Below are 18042 nucleotides of genomic sequence, written 5' to 3'. Positions count from 1 at the left end.
CAATTAAAATGCAAGCAAGAAAGCAAGTATGTAGGAGTTACTTCAAAATGAACACTAGTATCTGCCACTGAAAATAGTAGTTCAAAAGCTGATGAAGTGTCTAGTGCAGGGATCGGCAACCTTTGGCACGCGGCCTGTCAGGGAAATCCGCTGGCAGGCCGGGATGGTTTATTTACCTGCAGCATCCGCAGATTCAGCTGATCGCAGCTCCCACTGGCCGCGGTCACTGCAGTTAAACTGTCTCAGCCCGCCAGCGAATTTCCCTGATGGACCACGTGCCAAAGGTTGCTGATCCCTGGTCTAGTGTTAAAGCTGTAGATCATAAGAAAAAATTAGTTGTTCAGATGAAACTACATTTCTCACCTAAATACCCAGAGTTTGTTTTTCATACCAGGTCCTCCACGTGTGCACATACAAACTTGTCACTTGTGTACACAAATGACAGAAGCATCAGCATATATAATCGACTTATTTAATATCAAACAATTTTATTTCTTTTCTTCTTCTGTAAATTGCCAATTACTTATATTAGGTTAAAACTCTTAAGGGAAACACATCTCACAGGAAGCACCAATATGATTTCCTATCTACAGCCCACAGGTATGGAAAAAGGACTATGGTTTTGACTCTAGATCAGTTCCTCAGAAGGGCCTGTGGATACTATTATAGATAGCAGAAAGTCAAATGACATAAGTCTACAAGGAAACTCCACAACATTTTCTATTTTTGCTTTCCTTCCTCATTTTTATATTAGTTTTATCTGTTTTTTAAAGGTGATCTACCAAGAGTATGCATGTGTATCCTTTTTGTGATTATTTCTTATAATGACATGAAGAGGAATCCATCTGCTACTCAGGGCACCTTTCACAAACAAACAACGCAGTAGGGGTTTTTTTGCTTTCTTTTAAATAAAAATGCTCTGTCTGAAACACATGAGGAGTGTTAATTCTTCTCTGTCCTTGGAGGTCTCCTTGGAGGACAGATGCGGATTGTGAACTTTCTTCACCCTTAACTGAAGGGATCGGGTGTTGAATGTTTAATATATTACCTCCCAAAAGTTTCAGATATTTGAATTAAACAGATGTTACATACAGCCTATTATTTTTCTCATTGAAAAGTTATTTTTTTCTTTAGAGATAATTTGAGGGCTTATCCACACATAGACTTGTTCCTAAATAATCAGGAACAGCTAATTGGGAACAACTCCATGTGGAGACAACCCCCAAGTTTAAAGGCTGCCAGAAATACCACTTCAAATTAAATTCAACTGTACACCCTAAATACCTACTAACACTGTACAGCCTTCTGTTTTTCTCCAATTTCTCTCTACACAACTCTATTTAGAACCCTATCCTAGATTATTCTGAATTACAACACAAAATTAGATATTTTGTTTTCCTACCACATGTTCAGACAAATACAAATTATTTTGTCTTTTTTGAATCTCATTAGAAGACAATTTGCCTTGTGCGAGATTATGTGAAAGATAGGAAACTGAGGTCATTTAAAAGAAAAGGAGTACTTGTGGCACCTTAGAGACTAACAAATTTATTTGAGCATAAGCTTAAGTGCCACAAGTACTCCTTTTCTTTTTGCGACTACAGACTAACACGGCTGCTACTCTGAGATCATTTATTACACTAGTAAACCTGCAACAGTCAAAAATGGTTTACAAAGCATCTTCAACTGCGCTGATTCAGGCTATTTAACAACACAAATTAATAGCAAGATAGTTAACCAAGGTTACCAAATAGCAGTCTTGGCACACACATTATTGTATTTCCGGAGCAGATTTACAGTTACTACATAAGCTAAAATATTTATGGATCTACATCAGCACATTTTAGTTCCTGTACATGCCAAGCAATCTACAATCTAAGATTTCAGTTCACGTAAATTAAAATGAACTAAAGCAAAATAAATAAAAACAGAAATATATTTCAAAGCTTATTTAAAGGATTATCTAAGATTTAGGAGAATAAGAACTTTACATTACTTTTAAACTAATTTTAAAACTGTAGATAAAAAGTTTCATTTTGAGGGAGCTCACTTGGAAGGAGCTTCATTGCTCTTTCCATTAGCAGGGCTTTAAACAAAAAAAAAAGAAGAAAGAAAACAAAGTCTTATGCTGCATTTCTAAAGAGCTGTGCTGAGCTCTTTTGCACTCCACTGGGTTTTCCAGTTGCTCTTTGTAACATCAGTCTGCCACTAGAGTTATTCTGCTGTTGAAAATCTACTGCATTCTGACTTACAGAGGGAGTGCTAATAGCGACTTTAAAGTATCTCACTATTACATTGTTTCTGAAACTGACTGCTGTAAAATATGCAATCTGCTATAAAACAAATTAGCTTCTCTGTACACAGCAGTAATGAAAGCCAAAGCAGGGACATACAGACAAGTTAAACCTACATTTAAAAGAACCCCTCAGCTTTCTACCCCTGGTGAAGTAGCCTATCAGAAGACAGAGGGCCCCAAACCTCAGGGTTTTTTATATATATTATATAAAAAAGAGATTTTTGATTAGATGGGAAATGAATGACAGAGCTGAGCACCTCACCATCAACCTTGTGATGCTTAACTCTAGGGACTGTAACTCCAATCGTCACAGCGGTACATGAGGAAAACAATGGTTTCTGAGGCCATTACACAAAACTAATCCATCCTGACATTATATTTATGGAACACGATTATTCCCCAGGAAAATAATGCCAGAGAATATGTGCACATTCCAAGAGTAGGAAATCAAAAGAGCTACTTCAGTTTTGGTTTCATTCAGAGAATTATTTTTTATAAATATGTGCATACACATATTTATATACACATGCAGTCAGGGTCAGCTCAGGAGACTGAGGACTTCACTACACTGCAGTGTTAGCTAGAAATATAACTTGAGTGCTGCCCCATACCAGATTCCCACTCATGCAAAAAAATTTCCAGCTCAAGTGCTGACTGACCCATCAGAGGGTATATGAATTGTTAATCATGTCTATTATGGTAGTGCCAACCAATCACGAACAGGGCCCCATTGTTGTAGGCACTGTACAAAATACAGAGTAATACATGGCTCCGTTCCCGGAGAGCTTACAAAAAAGCTTGAGTCCTGGTAATGATGCAGCTACTCTGTGCTGCTCATACTACCACTTTGTGCTGCTCAGATGTCGTTTTGCAGTGTTACCATGCTCATTTGAACTAAGGAAACTTGAGAGTAGTTACCTCAACTCAAGCTAACATTGCAGTGAAGACAAACCTTGAAGCAAAAACATTCTTGTGACAAGAGTAGAAAAGATATGAAACACGTGTGTTTATTAAGCCATGTCTGAGATAAATGGACTGTGGAAATTTCCTCCTGTAGGCACTGGCAGTCACTACAGAAATGAGCCAGCTCAATTTTGAGTTAATTAAATACTTACTCTATGTGGGAACAATGGATGCAGTCAAATTGATGGGTCATTAACAGCAAACAGGGAAATACTTACATGTCTTTTGTAAGTGAGGGATGGGGAGAAAATGAAGTTAACTGTCTTTTCTGGTTTATCAGACAACTTTTTAACCATGCACTCTCATATCCCTGACCATCCTATTACATGCCCAAAGCCCCTTTATACCCTCATATTATATCTTTTCTACATTTCTAGTATAAGCTATGTTCCTATATAAAGTACCATTGATACTATCCCATACTCTTCATATTGTGGTACTCCACAACATGTGCAACCATTATCCACCTACACCAGAACACACCCTCCTGCAGATTGCTCTCCCTTTGTATCATTAACTCATCTCCTATCCTTCATATATTGGCTAAGAAAGATCATTCTCAAAACCTACCTTCTCACTAATGATATCACAACATATCTATCTTACCCTCTACATACATTCTATAAACACCCACCCTTCTAACCACTATTTCACTGTGAACCACAATACATCCTATCCTCTGAACATTTTGAGGTCTAAAAACACTACTATACTTCTCTTGATCTTATGCCTGACATGGATTCAAACATCCCTTTAACCATATAGAATCCATATATCCATTCTAATCCTCTCTGAAAATATTGCCCCCTAAGTATTTCATTGTCCCAAAGGCTAGACTATTTACTCTATGCAGCAGGGGAAGCTCCCACTTTCCTCACATAGTGTGGAATGCAACTTACTAGGGATTGCCTTGTGCCACCTTCCCTCCCAACCAGGATAGCATAAAGCTTCTCTGGCAACTACAGCAATTGATTACATGAAAAAGTAATTAGACAAGTATTTAATTAATTTTAGCTGTCTTTTAATGTAATTTAGCAGATGAGAATGAAGCAATATTATAGGCCTGATCAAAGCTCATTTAAGTCACCAGAAAGACTCCCATTGACTTCAATGGATTTCAGAGCAGGCCACATGTGACTCACTGAACATCTGCAGTCTGCCAGAAAGTTCTCCATGGCCCATCACTGGAACTGCTAACAGACATCAAAGAAACTGGCATGTGCTTACAATATGAAAAACATTTTTTCCCCCAATTTTAATAATTTTTCAAATGTGAAATTCAACCGTTTTCATGCTTATCACAAGCTCAGACTAATTTTATGTGTAGAGTGCACAGCATAATAGAATATAAGGGCAAAGTTATTAAAAATGTGGAATGTCTCTGAATTATCCAACTCACAACATTTAGGTTTAGGGTTTTTTTAATTTTTTTTTTAAAAACTACAATGTTTTACTAAAAGATTCCTTTGTTTAAACCATATCTATTTCTCATCTTTATCTTAAAGTTCTTTTTATGCTTTGGGAAACATGTAAGCATGAACAGCTGCCTCTAACTTTTTATCTTTAAAAAGTAATATTAGATGTATTAAATAGAGGTGCTTTTATATCTAGTTAGGATTTACTGACGGTTGAACTGATACATTCTACCACTCAAAACCTTACTACATGTAAATAACACAGCAAATATTTTCCCTCCGACCGTTATACCACAACACTGACCGTGATCATTTTAGGAAAATAGACTTTGAGCTGGAAGTCAGGAAAGTTATGACATTTTCAATAAAAGTTTGTAAATATGAACAGAAGTATAGTTTTATACTATATTTAGGAATGCCTTATGACTTCAGAACACCAATCTGGTTGATTTCGCTTAATAGGAAAGGGTATAAAAACTAAAATGTGGATAAAAGTTACACCTGAGATAACTATGACATACATTTTAGACTAAATCCTGCTTCTCATATTTTATATATAGACATACAGATAGGATCAAGCAGGCTGACAAACTAGGATTTGTCTCCTTACGAGTTTAGTTTTCTCTCTCTGAATTTTTGGGTCATGACCAGCCTTTGTTTCATTTTTAACACAAATCACATCAAGTCTTGCAGTCTTTACTCATGGAAATAATCCTTATTTGTGCACTTCAGATAGTTAGACTACTTACATGTGTAAAGGTGGCATGACGGGACCTAGGATTTCAATTTTGGGCTTTTAACACACTAGATACTGTACAGCTATTTATGGGGTATATTTACAGGCTACTGTTTGTGACTACTATGAACAAAAAATAAAATAAAATAAAATAAAATAAAAAACAAAAAACACACATTTCTGTTTTACCAAATACTCAAAGTGACATTTCTCTAGAGGTCATTCAAATTTTTTTTTAAAATGTTTTTCCATGCCTTTACTTAGCCCATTTGCTGCTTCAAGTGAAATGTACTTACTGCTCTTTTTCTGGAACACCCTGTAATCCAAGGCACAGTAAGGTTTCCTGAAATCTGTGGAAGCAAAAAAAACAATTACCAATAAAGCATACTCTCAGACTGTTGGTATGGCAAATAATACTATGTACACAGCTTTTGCATGACTTGTGCAAAATAATTCAGCTTCAAGAGTGTGTATTCACTGTGATAAGTGTCTATAAACATGAGTCCCGATCTAAATACTCTTCCTTTCTGCTTAAGAAAAATGCTTGCAAGATTTTCATAGGGGGCCAAATTCTGTGTTATTCATGTGAGTAGCCTGATTACTGTGGGACTTCTCTGATGAGTTAGGTGAGCAGAGTTGCTCTTATTGAACTAAAGTTTCAGGACTAACTTTGTACTATATTATAGTAACACCAGTCCTAAAACATTTTTTTTTAAAATGATGTGGAAATCAAAACATTTACAGAGCACTTACTGAAAGGGTATCAAATTTATTCTGTAGCACTGGCCAAAATACATTTTTTATTATAGTCTGTAGAACAGAACTACTAAATTAAATCAACAGCCAGCCAATCTCCCATTAATAAAAATGACCACAATATTGAGTGCTACTGAGCACCTACTACCATCATTGAGTTACAAAGGTTTAGCACCTCGTTGGATCAGGCCCAGTGGGAGATTTCCATAAAGACTATGGGTAGAATATGATCCTTAGTAATAACTATTATTTAAGGGCCAATTTGTTCAGTCAGTTATATGGAGGCAACTTTAATTTATTGTAGCTGAAGATGCACCAGTGGAACTGAAAGCAGAATTTGGCTCTTAATAAAGCTACTGTTGCACACGGCAGGAAAATAGTTTACAAAGCACTAAAATCAGTGTCACTTCTGCCCTTTGTATATATGACTAGAGGCATGTGCCATTACCCAATTTCAATGCACAATTACAGTAACTGCAAGTTAGGCAAACTTGTACACCCAAATTATTTTAAATTTTCTTGCTTTTAAAAGTGTCACTGTTAGGTTTCAGAAGTAACACCTCAACAAGATGAAAGTAAAAGTCAAAATTTAGAAAATAGTTGTTTCAGGCTAAGAAAAAGTTACACCAACACATTCAGATAAGGCCTAGAAATTTGAAATGAAAACTTGAATTCTACATCATTTGAGTTTGTCATAGAGGCCCATCAAGCAGGCTTGATCTGGCTCATGACCAAGTGAATGAAACCACTCACTGCCAAAACACACCTTCCAATTGTATCTGTTATGTGTATTGCTTTTCGTGTAATGTTCCAGGGACATTAAATAAATGTACCAGATTCAGAACAGGTGGTTTTCAACATCAAACTTTTGTAGATAGCAGAAATTTGCATTTTAGAGTAATAAGTGATCTTTTTCAGGGGATCTCTCCTCTTGATCACCACAAATTTCCACCCTTCCAAAGAGGCATTTGCTTACATAAACCTGAAGTGTACTTCTTTCTCTCTCTGACTCAAACATGCAGGGTATGAAATAACATTCTAGGCTGGTTTTAGATTCTGGTACAAGCATTTTTTTATGCACAACAGAAACTGAAGAGACTCTCAAACAGTTCAATAAAAGGAAGAAAATAAATCCATCATAGATTTAACTCACCTATTTCAAAATATGGTAAATATAATACTTCCCTCTGAATTATATTCATCATTAAAAACATTTACTAATTTCTGAACAAATGCGTATCCAAAAATATAATTGTATTTTCCTCAGCTAAAAGTTTATCCTTGTACTTGCTACCTAAGACACTTCTGTGTCTTAAATACCCTTTAAGATTCTCCAAACTTCCTGTTTCGCCAGCCATCTTCTAGCTTGATCAGGATGCCCACTCACTTTGGACCACAATGGGTTGCCAACTCTGTAATATTTAAAAACCTGACACTGCAGCAGGAGTGTTGGAATGCCCCCACCACCACTTGTTCCCCGCGAGGTCCCGCCCCTGCACAATCTCTTCCCCCAGGGCCTTGCCTCCATTTGCTCTCTTCCCCCCCACGGAGGGACTCGCCTGCAGAGCCGGGGCTGGGAGCTGCAGCTGCCCAACACAGGTAGGAGGTGGCCCTGGCTGAGTAGGGGCTGGCGCGGGTGATGACCCAGTGCCTCCCCACCTGCAGTAATCGGACTTTGGGTGTCCTGTCAGTAGATCTGACTGGACACTGCGGCGGTCCGCTTTTCAACCCCACTTTCCGGTCAAAACCCGGACACCTGGCCACCCTATAAGGGGAGGGAAAGAGGAAAGTCAACATCACCAGTGTTTTTGTCAAAATACCATTCTGTGGTTGCTGCATGCACGCATTGTCCTTTTCATAGATTCTAAGGCCAGAAGGGATTATTGTGAACATCTAGTCTAACCTCTTGTACGGCACAGGCCATAGAACTTCTCCAAAATAATTTCCAGACCATCTCTCTTTTTAAAAAAAAAAAAAAATCTTGATTTTGAAATTGTCAGTGATGGAGAATCTACCACAATCCCTGGTAAACTGTATCAATGATTACTTACTTTCACCATTATGTAAGGTTAAGGCAATGTTTGTATTTACATAGTATCTGCAGTTTGTCAGGTAGGGTTTTCAATTACAAAACAAGAAAAAAAATCAAGAATATAAAGATACTATGTATATTTTTAACATTTGTCCACCAATTCATTTTAACATAGTTTTAAGAAGCTAAACCAAACTGTTATACTGCTTATGTGATTCACATTATTTTTAGGGGCTAAACTGCAATACTCATACTCATGAAGAATAGTATCTAGCTCCTTGAGCAATCACACTGGATTTAAATGGGACTACTCAATGTGAGTAAGAGTATCAGAACCTGGCCCTACATTAACACTGTAGTTTGAATACACAAATACATAAAAGCTGATATTTACAGAGAACTATCTTAATTGACATAAATCACGTTAGACAATAAAAGGCCCCATATCATACTTGTTTTGCTTAAAAAAAAAAAAAAGCAGCGCACCATTCTCTACTACAGGTGGTGTTTTCAATTTCTACATCTGTTAGTCTACTGTTAATTTCAGATAAATCTAGAATGTCTATCTTGACATTTTCATGTGTTCAACAACTCTTCATAAGAAAAATAAAGTGGGACCAGTTCTTTTTTTCAAAAGAATGTAGAAAACATAACCCATAATTGCCATAACACTAAATAAACTAATGGCTTTATACCTAACATTTTAAAGAGGTATCCCAGCCCTCCTCTGTACCTGGCTGCAATGTTTTAAATTTTCATGTACAAAATAAGGGCAAATTACAGACAGCACAGTACAGGATTAACAATAATGTTTCCAAACAGGGAAAGCTAATGTATTAAACAAAAAAGCACCCCATGTTCATTTATATTTCACTAAAATGAAATTCTAACATTTTCTACAAAGAAGCTTAAATACATAATTTCACTTTATTCCCTCCCCTCGCCCCCCAAATAAAAGTCAGACATTAATTTAGTCCCACAAGTCATGCAACTTGGTAAAATTGCTTTGCTCCATGTTAAAAAAGTCTTAAGACACTGATTACTCATTTTTAATAGTTTGAACAGAAAATTTCTGATGAATAAATAACTGGATAAATAATTCCAAAGAACCCCTTGTGTCATAAAAATTGATTATTAAATTTGTTCTTATGTTAGATTAGCATGAATTTAATTAAATTATTTCAATTGGGGAGGTTATGACTAATTGCTTATTAGATATCCCACCAATGTTTAACAGTAATGAATTCATCAGGACACAAATCATCACTTCTTGCTCTCAATCGCTATCTGTTATAATAACTGAGCGTTCAAACAATTCAGTAACTAAAGCTTCATATGTTTCTGAATCTGAAGGATTTCCCAGGAATTTAAGAATAAGGATATTCATTCCCAGGTTGATGGATTAAATTATATTACACTTGAGCAATAACATGAACAATAAATGACTGCATATGCTAGAGTGTCAGACCACAAAAATCTAAAATATTTTTCTTTTTTTCCAGGTTCTTTCTAATGCCTCTCCAAAAGAACAATAAAAGCTGATACTGAAAAACTATTACCAAAATATGGTTTATGTTCCCACAAGCATTTAATATGTAAAAGCATAGTATGTCATAAATATTCATGAAAGTAGATTTTCTTAATGGGATACCATCCTGGCTCTTAGCCAGAAAGTCAGCCTATCTTGGCAGTTTTCTCACTATGAAATTATTGCCATCAAGAAACATCCTCTGTGGGGAAAGGGTCAGAGATGGAATTGGTTACTTGCTTGTTGGGGTGCTCTACTATCTAATGATGCATGTGATTTTGAAGGATAATCAGAGCTTTAGACATGTGCCTGTTTGTTTTAGGTATTAAAAACAAATCAAATTTAAAAGTGGATCCGTGCCACATACAAAAATGTATATAAGAAAATAATCAACACATAAATTACTGTAGTGCATAAGTAAAGTTAAATGGTAAACATTCTAGAAGCCCCACTTGAGGAACTGGTAGGCTGCTTGTCACTCAGGAACCTCTTGGTGCCAAATGGCAGAAGGCATAGGGCTGCATATGGTTTGGAATCCCCTGTGTCTGCTAGCTCCATATTTCTTTCAAAGAGTGTCATGTAAGGTCTCTACTGAAAGCCTCTTTCACACTGATCATCACTGAAAAGTGTATGTACAGTAATATGTATGGAGTTATGTATATATGCTGAAAACTTGTTCTTAAGGCACACAAGACAGGTCACCAGAAGGTGATAAACTTATTCTATTCAGGCAAGAGATAAGAGACATTTATCTTCATAGGAGACATTTGTGTGTCTTACAAGAGAAGTCTGATGGAACACGGTATCACCAGCTAATCAAGACTGCAAAGTTTACAAGAGACCACAAAATCTACAGGAAGAAATAAAATGACAGCAGGGTTGCCAGTTTATGACTAAGATCAAAGAGTTAGTTTGGTATATCAGAAGAATGCAAAGAGACACACAATAATTTTCACCTGGGGAGTACACTGACAGTGGGCTTGCTTCATAAACAAAAAAATCACAACCTGTGGCTTTAATACACTGGAAGGATTTTGGGTGAGCTTTTGCTCTTATGACATAATGTCTTATTAGTTAAGTTTAGACTATAAGTTAAGAAGGCAATTTTATTTCATATGCAACGCTCTGTTTCCAGTGTTTATGCTTGCTATCATTGGAATCTCTGTTCTTTGTTAAATAAACTTACACTTGCTTTCTCTGTAAACAAATCTAAGTGCTATGTGATAAGCAGAACTGTGCTCTACAGCGTAACTAGATAAGCCGTGGTATACTGTTCCTTTAGAAACAGAGGAGCTGGGAATTCTGAAAGTGTCCTGAGTATCAGGGGCTAGGAAATTCCAAGGAGACACTCAGAGGTTGGGGTGTGACTATCATTAACCTGCAAAGAGAAAGCGGGGCCTATGGAAGCCTCAAATGCAGTGCTTGCGATGCCAGAGCCTGGTGGTGATGGGGAACTGACCCACTGCAGACACCGACAAGGCTTCCTCATATTAAGGGCAAGTGATAGTGAAATGTCTCACAACCCTGTGTACCCCCAAAAAGCATCATAGTGCTCAGCTCCCAAAAACCAGCAGATTCCCTCAAGATCTCATGGGATCTACACAGCACCTGTGCCAATATCCCCACCACTTTCTGCAGAACCAGGATGCCATGAGCTCCTGCCTTCCCCCTCATCACACACTGTTACCCCCCAAATCTACCATCTTAAGAAGGATTTCACAGCAAAGAGGCCACTGACAAGTAAATTAATGCTGACAGCTCTGTATTAACTTAGTCACAAAATTTTTGCGAGGCTGGAAATGGGCGCAGGGTCAAAGGCACTAAGAAAAAAAAGAAAAAGCTGTTCCCCCTGTGATGCTGCCTAGCAGGTTGCCAACTCAGACCAAGGCAGCAGGCTAATTCACTCCAATGCTAATAGAACTCAAAGGAGTGCCAAAAGATATTCGCAAAAAGAAAAGGAGTACTTGTGGCACCTTAGAGACTAACAAATTTATTAGAACATAAGCTTTCGTGAGCTACAGCTCACTTCATCGGATGCATCCGATGAAGTGAGCTGTAGCTCACGAAAGCTGATGCTCTAATAAATTTGTTAGTCTCTAAGGTGCCACAAGTACTCCTTTTCTTTTTGCGAATACAGACTAACACGGCTGCTACTCTGAAACCTGCCAAAAGATATTGTATTGTGATCAGACTAGTTTGCTGAAGTAGTTCAAAGAAATGTTAATGTTATTGTCTTCACTCATCTGTAACTTGTTGATTCACATTATCTTTGTCCCTGTAGTTAATTAACCCTAGATCAGAATGATGTATTAGCATGTAATAGGGATGTAAATATCGTTTTAAAAGTTAACCAGTTAAACCATTACAATTATATCGTTTAACTGGTTAACCAATTAAAGGGAGAGGGGCCAGGGGCCACCCCGACTCCTGGCCTCCTGGCTCAGGGCTGCTGCTGGGGCTGCTCCTACTCGCGCGGGGCAGAGGCTGCTCCATTGGGCCGGGGGCTGGGTTCGGCAGGCCGGTGCAACCAGTGCTGTGCCGGCCCACCCAGGGCTGGGGGTTATTGGTTAGGCTGGGTTATCCGTAATACTAATGCTTACCGGTTAACTGTTTACTATTTTACATCCCTAGCATGTAGATGAGAATTTATTTAAATGTGTGAAACTGCATGAAAACTAATGAAGGATTGTTTCTGGCCATCACATTGTTCATGAAAACTAATGAAGATTGTCTTGATTGCTGTAACTGAATGCATTGTGCATGTATGTAACTGAATTGCCCATCAAACAGGATTGAACTGTAAACGAAGAAGCATGTTAACTTCAAAGTATAGATCATTATGTTCAACAATGGAAAATCCACAAACTTTGTCTGTGTTTAGTCAACAAAGGGAGGGCTCATGCTGTGATGGGAAGTTGCCAGATTGCCTTGTGGGGAAAGTAGCTATCAGAAGAATTTCTAGGAGTGATCCAATGTCTCTGATGGATTCTGACAGGGGGAATCCTGAGCAATTGGACAGAGGTCACCAAAGCCATTTTGGGTAACCTTGAGCGACTCATGGAGAACTGGCATACTACAGCTCTGCTATCATTTGGAGTAAAAACTCTAACTCACCTGTAATGTATTTTACCTGCTTTAATATCTCAATAACTCATTTCTTCTTCTTGGCTAATAAATCTTTAGTTAGTTTACTAGAGTAATTGGCTACGGCATTGTCTTTGGTGTGAGATCAACAACATCCAATGAAATAGGGTAAGTGACTGGCCCTTTGGGGTCAGGAGTGTCCTAATGTGTGGGGACTTTTGGTTTTAATAACCTTTTATCACAAACTCCAGTTTGTCTTGGTGGTAAAGTAGGGGTTGGAGAGCCTAAGGAGGACTCTCTGTAGCTCCGTGGTAAGACTAATAAGTGATCCAGGAGTTCACACTTGTTACTAGCTTGGTGAAATATAATAATAAAATGCACCACCAGTTTGAGGTGTCTGTCTTGTTTTCTGACAGTCTGACCTGAGATTGGCACTCACATCTGGAGCCATACCTGTCACGGTGACACCCCGACTCCTGGCCTTGCCAAAAACTGCACATTGCAAAACATGCATGAGGGACATACACAAAAAAAGTCAGAGGAAATACAGAAGCAAAACTGGCCCCTTTCTAAGGCTCACGACCAGGATATACCTTGTTTTCATCCCACTAGCCACAGAAAAAAAGGGAATGAAAAGGAATCCCTAAACGAAGAGCCAGGTTTGATTGTAATAGTTCAATTACATTTATTAGTTTTTCCTGACATAACTGTAACAAATCTGTACAAGTTATAATGATTGGGATGTTCTGATCTGTATTATACTGTATCTTACTCTACTGCAGACACCATGAACCAGGATGAGGAATCTCAAGATCTTCCAAAGGGGAAACAAAACAGACCAGGTGGGTGAGGTAATATCTTTTATTGGACCAACTTCTGTTGGTGAGCAAGACAAGCTTTTGAGCCACACAGAGCTCTTTTCAGGTCTGGAAAGGTACTCCCAGTTTCACAACAACATGCAAGGTGGAACAGATTGTTTAGCGTAAGTAGTTAGCTACTATCATCTCTTACAATATGTACTAACTACTTATGCTAAACAATCTGTTCCACCTTGCATGTTACTGTGAAACTGGGAGTATCTTTCCTAAACCTGAAGAAGAGCTCTGTGCAGCTCAAAAGCTTGTCTCACTCACTATCAGAAGGTTGGTCCAATAACAGATATTACCTCACCCACCTTGTCTCTCTAATATCCTGGGACCAATATGGCTACAACTACACTGCACACAAAGGGCAAGTCACTTTTCATTCAAAAGGGCTCTTTTCCCTAGGAAGGGATGCATTCCTAGGGGATATATTTTAGAAAAGAATATACTGAACCACTGGTAACTAGTACAAAGCCATACTATTCAGACTAAACAGAAAGACTCCCTTTCACAGGAACAAAAGAATCCTTTGAAATAGGCTGATGCTGTCTGAAGTCTTCTTACAGCAATATGAGGAAGAACTGGTCTATTTGTGCAGTGGAAAAAAAAACTGATTCAAGCTTCCTGATTATAAAATAATAATGGAGATGTATTATATGGGAAGGCTGGTTACAGGTTTGCTAATTTCTCAAGTGAACAGCTGGCCTAATGCTTAACAAGTTAAGGAGGACTTTTGATATCTAGTTTCCTAAGACCAATGTTGAGTAAACACCAAAAAGACTCTGCCACTGCCACCATGTCATGAACTAAACCAAGAATGTCATTTGTTTGCAACAACAGCGAAGAAAAACAAGAAAATACATTTAGGTATGTGAAGTTTCAATTCTTAAGCTGTACACCCTTTTAACAGCTTAAGCTGTTGCAGCTTTTAACAGCTCATGACTAGACAAAAATATGTTTACAGGCTTTTCTTCATTTTCACAAATCTGGTTTTTCTTAAGTAAAGGCACTTTGTTAACAGCAAGTACTAACTTGACCATCTCTAGAGAGGAGAAAAGCTCTATCCATGAAGGGAGAGAAAGGAGGGGTGAGCATACCACATGCACCCAAAATGGCAAGAAGATGCTTGGGAGGATTTGCAAATCCTATTAATAGAGGTCACAAAAACTATGGACAGGGTCTATGCTAGCACATAATGGGCTTTCAAAACTTGCAACTGTCACAGAACTGTGACATTCCTGGTAGTACCTTATGATGAAAAGTCACATATATTTGAAGAGTTAACAAACCACAGTAGTGAGAAAAGTATTTAGAAAAATATGTTGAAATCTGAGGCATTCCAGAAGTTCCCATTAGAAGACTACAGTTCATCTGAAAGAGGAACAGCAACCAATGTCATGTCAGGAGACAATGCTCAAAGCTATCTCCTCATCATGATTATAGGAGCATCTTAACTCAGGCTCCAGGCTCTGTGCTATGCTGGAAAGCACAGCAGTTCTGCCACTTTGAAACCAACTCTGATGCTTCCTGCAGTTTCTCTTCCTCCAACAAATGGATCCACAGTGGTTTGCAATGCTCCAGCCACTGCTGGACACAGGTCTTTTTTCAGCCCCCCCAATAACCTGAACTCACATTTCTCCTCTCTCTTTTACCCCTGTAAGCATATTTTATGGGAATGAGATGCAACCTGGGTCCTGGAGATGCCCTCACTACTTTTCCTGTAACACAAATGGAGTAAACTAAACTGCAAGGGTGAAGGATTCACATCCTTGTAACTGGTATCTGCCATCACCCTGATTAGTTGGAAGGAGATCCCAATCCCCATCAAAAAAACAGGAAGCAAAAAAGAGTAGATGGTAGTTTAGTGAGCAGGGTAGTATAGAAGGAGGAACTGATGCTTACCATTTCTAACAATGAATCCAAAAACTTTCATTTCAAGGACAGGGGATGGGTGCACTCAAAAAAGAGGGAGCGAATGATATGATTTGATCTATATGCCAGACTCAGCTCATAGTATGCAAGGAGAAAACCTGAAACAGTGCCAAGGAACAGTGTAAACTTTCATCAATGGATCAAGATATATTAGTCTACATAGATGTATTAGTCTACATTCTCAGCTTTCACAGGAGAAGACTGTCCTGAAAACCTGAAAGGCAAAAATAAATTTACAGATTACCTGGTAGTTGTTTTGGTTTTGTGACAGCCTCAATTGATTTGAAGATGTAAAATGAGGAGAAAAGTTACTTCTTGATGGATTAGCACTACTATACAGTGTATTGGATGGTGTATGTAATGAGGTCCGTGGAGGCAAGCGATAGTCTCTGTTATGATATAATATATTGTCAGGCAAGTCCCTGGCATTCACCATCTGTGAACTGCAGCTCACATTTCTGCCTGGTCCAGACAAAGCTGTGCTTTGGTTCTCCACTCGAAGGGAACTGCTGTTTTCACAAAATCTTGAATAACTTTGTATTTGTGCTCCCATAGATGCAAGCTCTTCTTCTCTAGCATATTCATCATCAGCATCTCCTGTTTCCATTGCAATGGACAGGCAACTGCCTTCGACTGAACAAGGCTTCTGTGTTGTATTTCCTCCCATAATTCTTTGAGGTTGATCAGTAACTGCCAAGGAAAATACTTCACGAATTTCTAAGTTTTGTGTGCTACAAGAAGGGTCTCGAACATTGGCTCTTTGTCCAGATGGGATGTGTGATGCAAGGGCTGTGTGTTCTGTTTTGTGTAATCTCTGACTCCCGACTGGTTCAGCTTTACATGGCCTGTGGCATATTATTGGCTTTTGAGGTAACACCAACTCTGCAGTCTGGACTGATGAACCACCATAATTTTTCTTAGTATGATTGTATATGGAGTTTGTAGAATTCAACACACTTGTTTGTCTTGACAAAATAATAGTTTTTTCCCCCAGGAGCAGCGAAGCACCTTTACAATGGGGTGCTTGTCGTCCTACAGGAATATGCTGCTGCTGAAATTCTGTATCACTTTTTCCAGGTGGTCTCTGAATAGAGTTTTTATGTATCTCAGTCATCAGAGTATTAGTCTGTTTTGTGGATCCCTGCCTGCTGGATGAACTAGCTGGGCTATATATACCAGTTACTATTACATCATTGTTAGATGATGTCCAAGAAGACTGCTGGCTTTGGGATCGAGCAATGTTTACCACATTTCTGACTGCTACTTCTGGAGGAACTGTAGGGGTGCTAGGAACAGTCCTTGGTGGGGTGCCTCCAGATTCTGCAACATTCTTGCTGCTCATCTTTCTTCTTTTATTGCCAACCCAAGTCTGCAGATACAAAATATTAATATACAAGAATGTTAGCCAGTCAGTTTTTTTTTAATATTCAAAGCCTCAATCTTGCAAAGACTTCAGCATGTATACAAGTCTTTACAATTAAAGATTTAAATTACTAATACATTAGAAATGGGCAGCAATCAAAAATAGTTCTGGGGGGAGGGGAAAAGACATGTCCTGATTATGCAAAAACAAAACCCACAGATGATGGGGATTCAGGTCCCATTTTATCCAAATGCCTGAAGTTCAGTAGAGTGCAGATTTCCAATTCTGGCCCATCTCAGAAAACAATATACAACTTGTTGCATCTCCCCTCTTCTTGCCCAAAAATTATCTTTGCATAAATATGGCAGCAGCTTGTGGTTTTCTCCTCCAAATATTTGGACTTGGTTTTACCTTTCATTTTTTATTGTGAAAAACAAACAAAGATACACAAGGTGTTTAATTCCTTCCCCTACCTAATTTCAACTTTTACATCTAGTGAAAATAAGGTACTCCTGAAATCAGTGACTATACTGAGAGATTCAGCATAATCAGTATCTTTACTATCCAATAGCTGAGGAGATGTTTTCAAAATTGCTATACTACAGACACTTCTATCGTCTCTTATTTTTTAATTCAATTAAAAAAAAAAATACAAGCGTAGTCCTCAAAGTACCTATGAATCCCAAGAAAGGGAAAAGTTTTCCAATAGAAAGAGACTGAATTGAAGATTGGTCAAAAAAGAATTTTAAAAAGTTAAATTAAAAAGACAAACGTTTTTATATCATATACTCCAGAGCTGCTTTTAGTGAGAAATTGATTTGATTACACAAATATAATACAGACTAAGGGGATTAGGTTCAGCAGACAGAATAATTTCCCATTACAGATATTTCTGTAACTAACAGTGAAGATATATGGAATTATATTCAAGATATTTAAAACAGTGGAGGCTGTTTTATGCGAAAATCTCTCTCTTTTGAAGAGAGCAAGCGAGAGATATTTAGTGATTTTGTACAAAATTGTTCCAAAAACACTACTGGTTTCAAACAAAATACATCCTTAGAAAAACTTGCT

The 18042-nt window shown here is 38.0% G+C and overlaps 1 protein-coding gene across 5 annotated transcripts in view; it reads right to left on the bottom strand.

Annotated features, from left to right (window-relative positions):
* Positions 1 to 18042, bottom strand: part of HDX (highly divergent homeobox) — an 88563-nt gene that overhangs the window by 50048 nt on the left and 20473 nt on the right. For all 5 annotated transcript variants that reach the window (XM_038416951.2, XM_038416952.2, XM_043492114.1 and 2 more), the window contains 2 exons: positions 15850 to 16974; positions 5707 to 5760 (listed from right to left, as the gene is read on the bottom strand). In XM_038416951.2, coding sequence (XP_038272879.1) covers positions 5707 to 5760; positions 15850 to 16974 — 1179 coding nt within the window. The remainder of the gene's footprint in view (positions 1 to 5706; positions 5761 to 15849; positions 16975 to 18042) is intronic.

Source organism: Dermochelys coriacea, chromosome 9 (genome assembly GCF_009764565.3).
Source record: "Dermochelys coriacea isolate rDerCor1 chromosome 9, rDerCor1.pri.v4, whole genome shotgun sequence".
In the NCBI taxonomy this organism is placed as follows: Eukaryota; Metazoa; Chordata; order Testudines; family Dermochelyidae; genus Dermochelys; species Dermochelys coriacea.
Note: the sequence above shows the minus strand (reverse complement) of the source record. Positions and strands in the feature narration are given on the sequence as shown.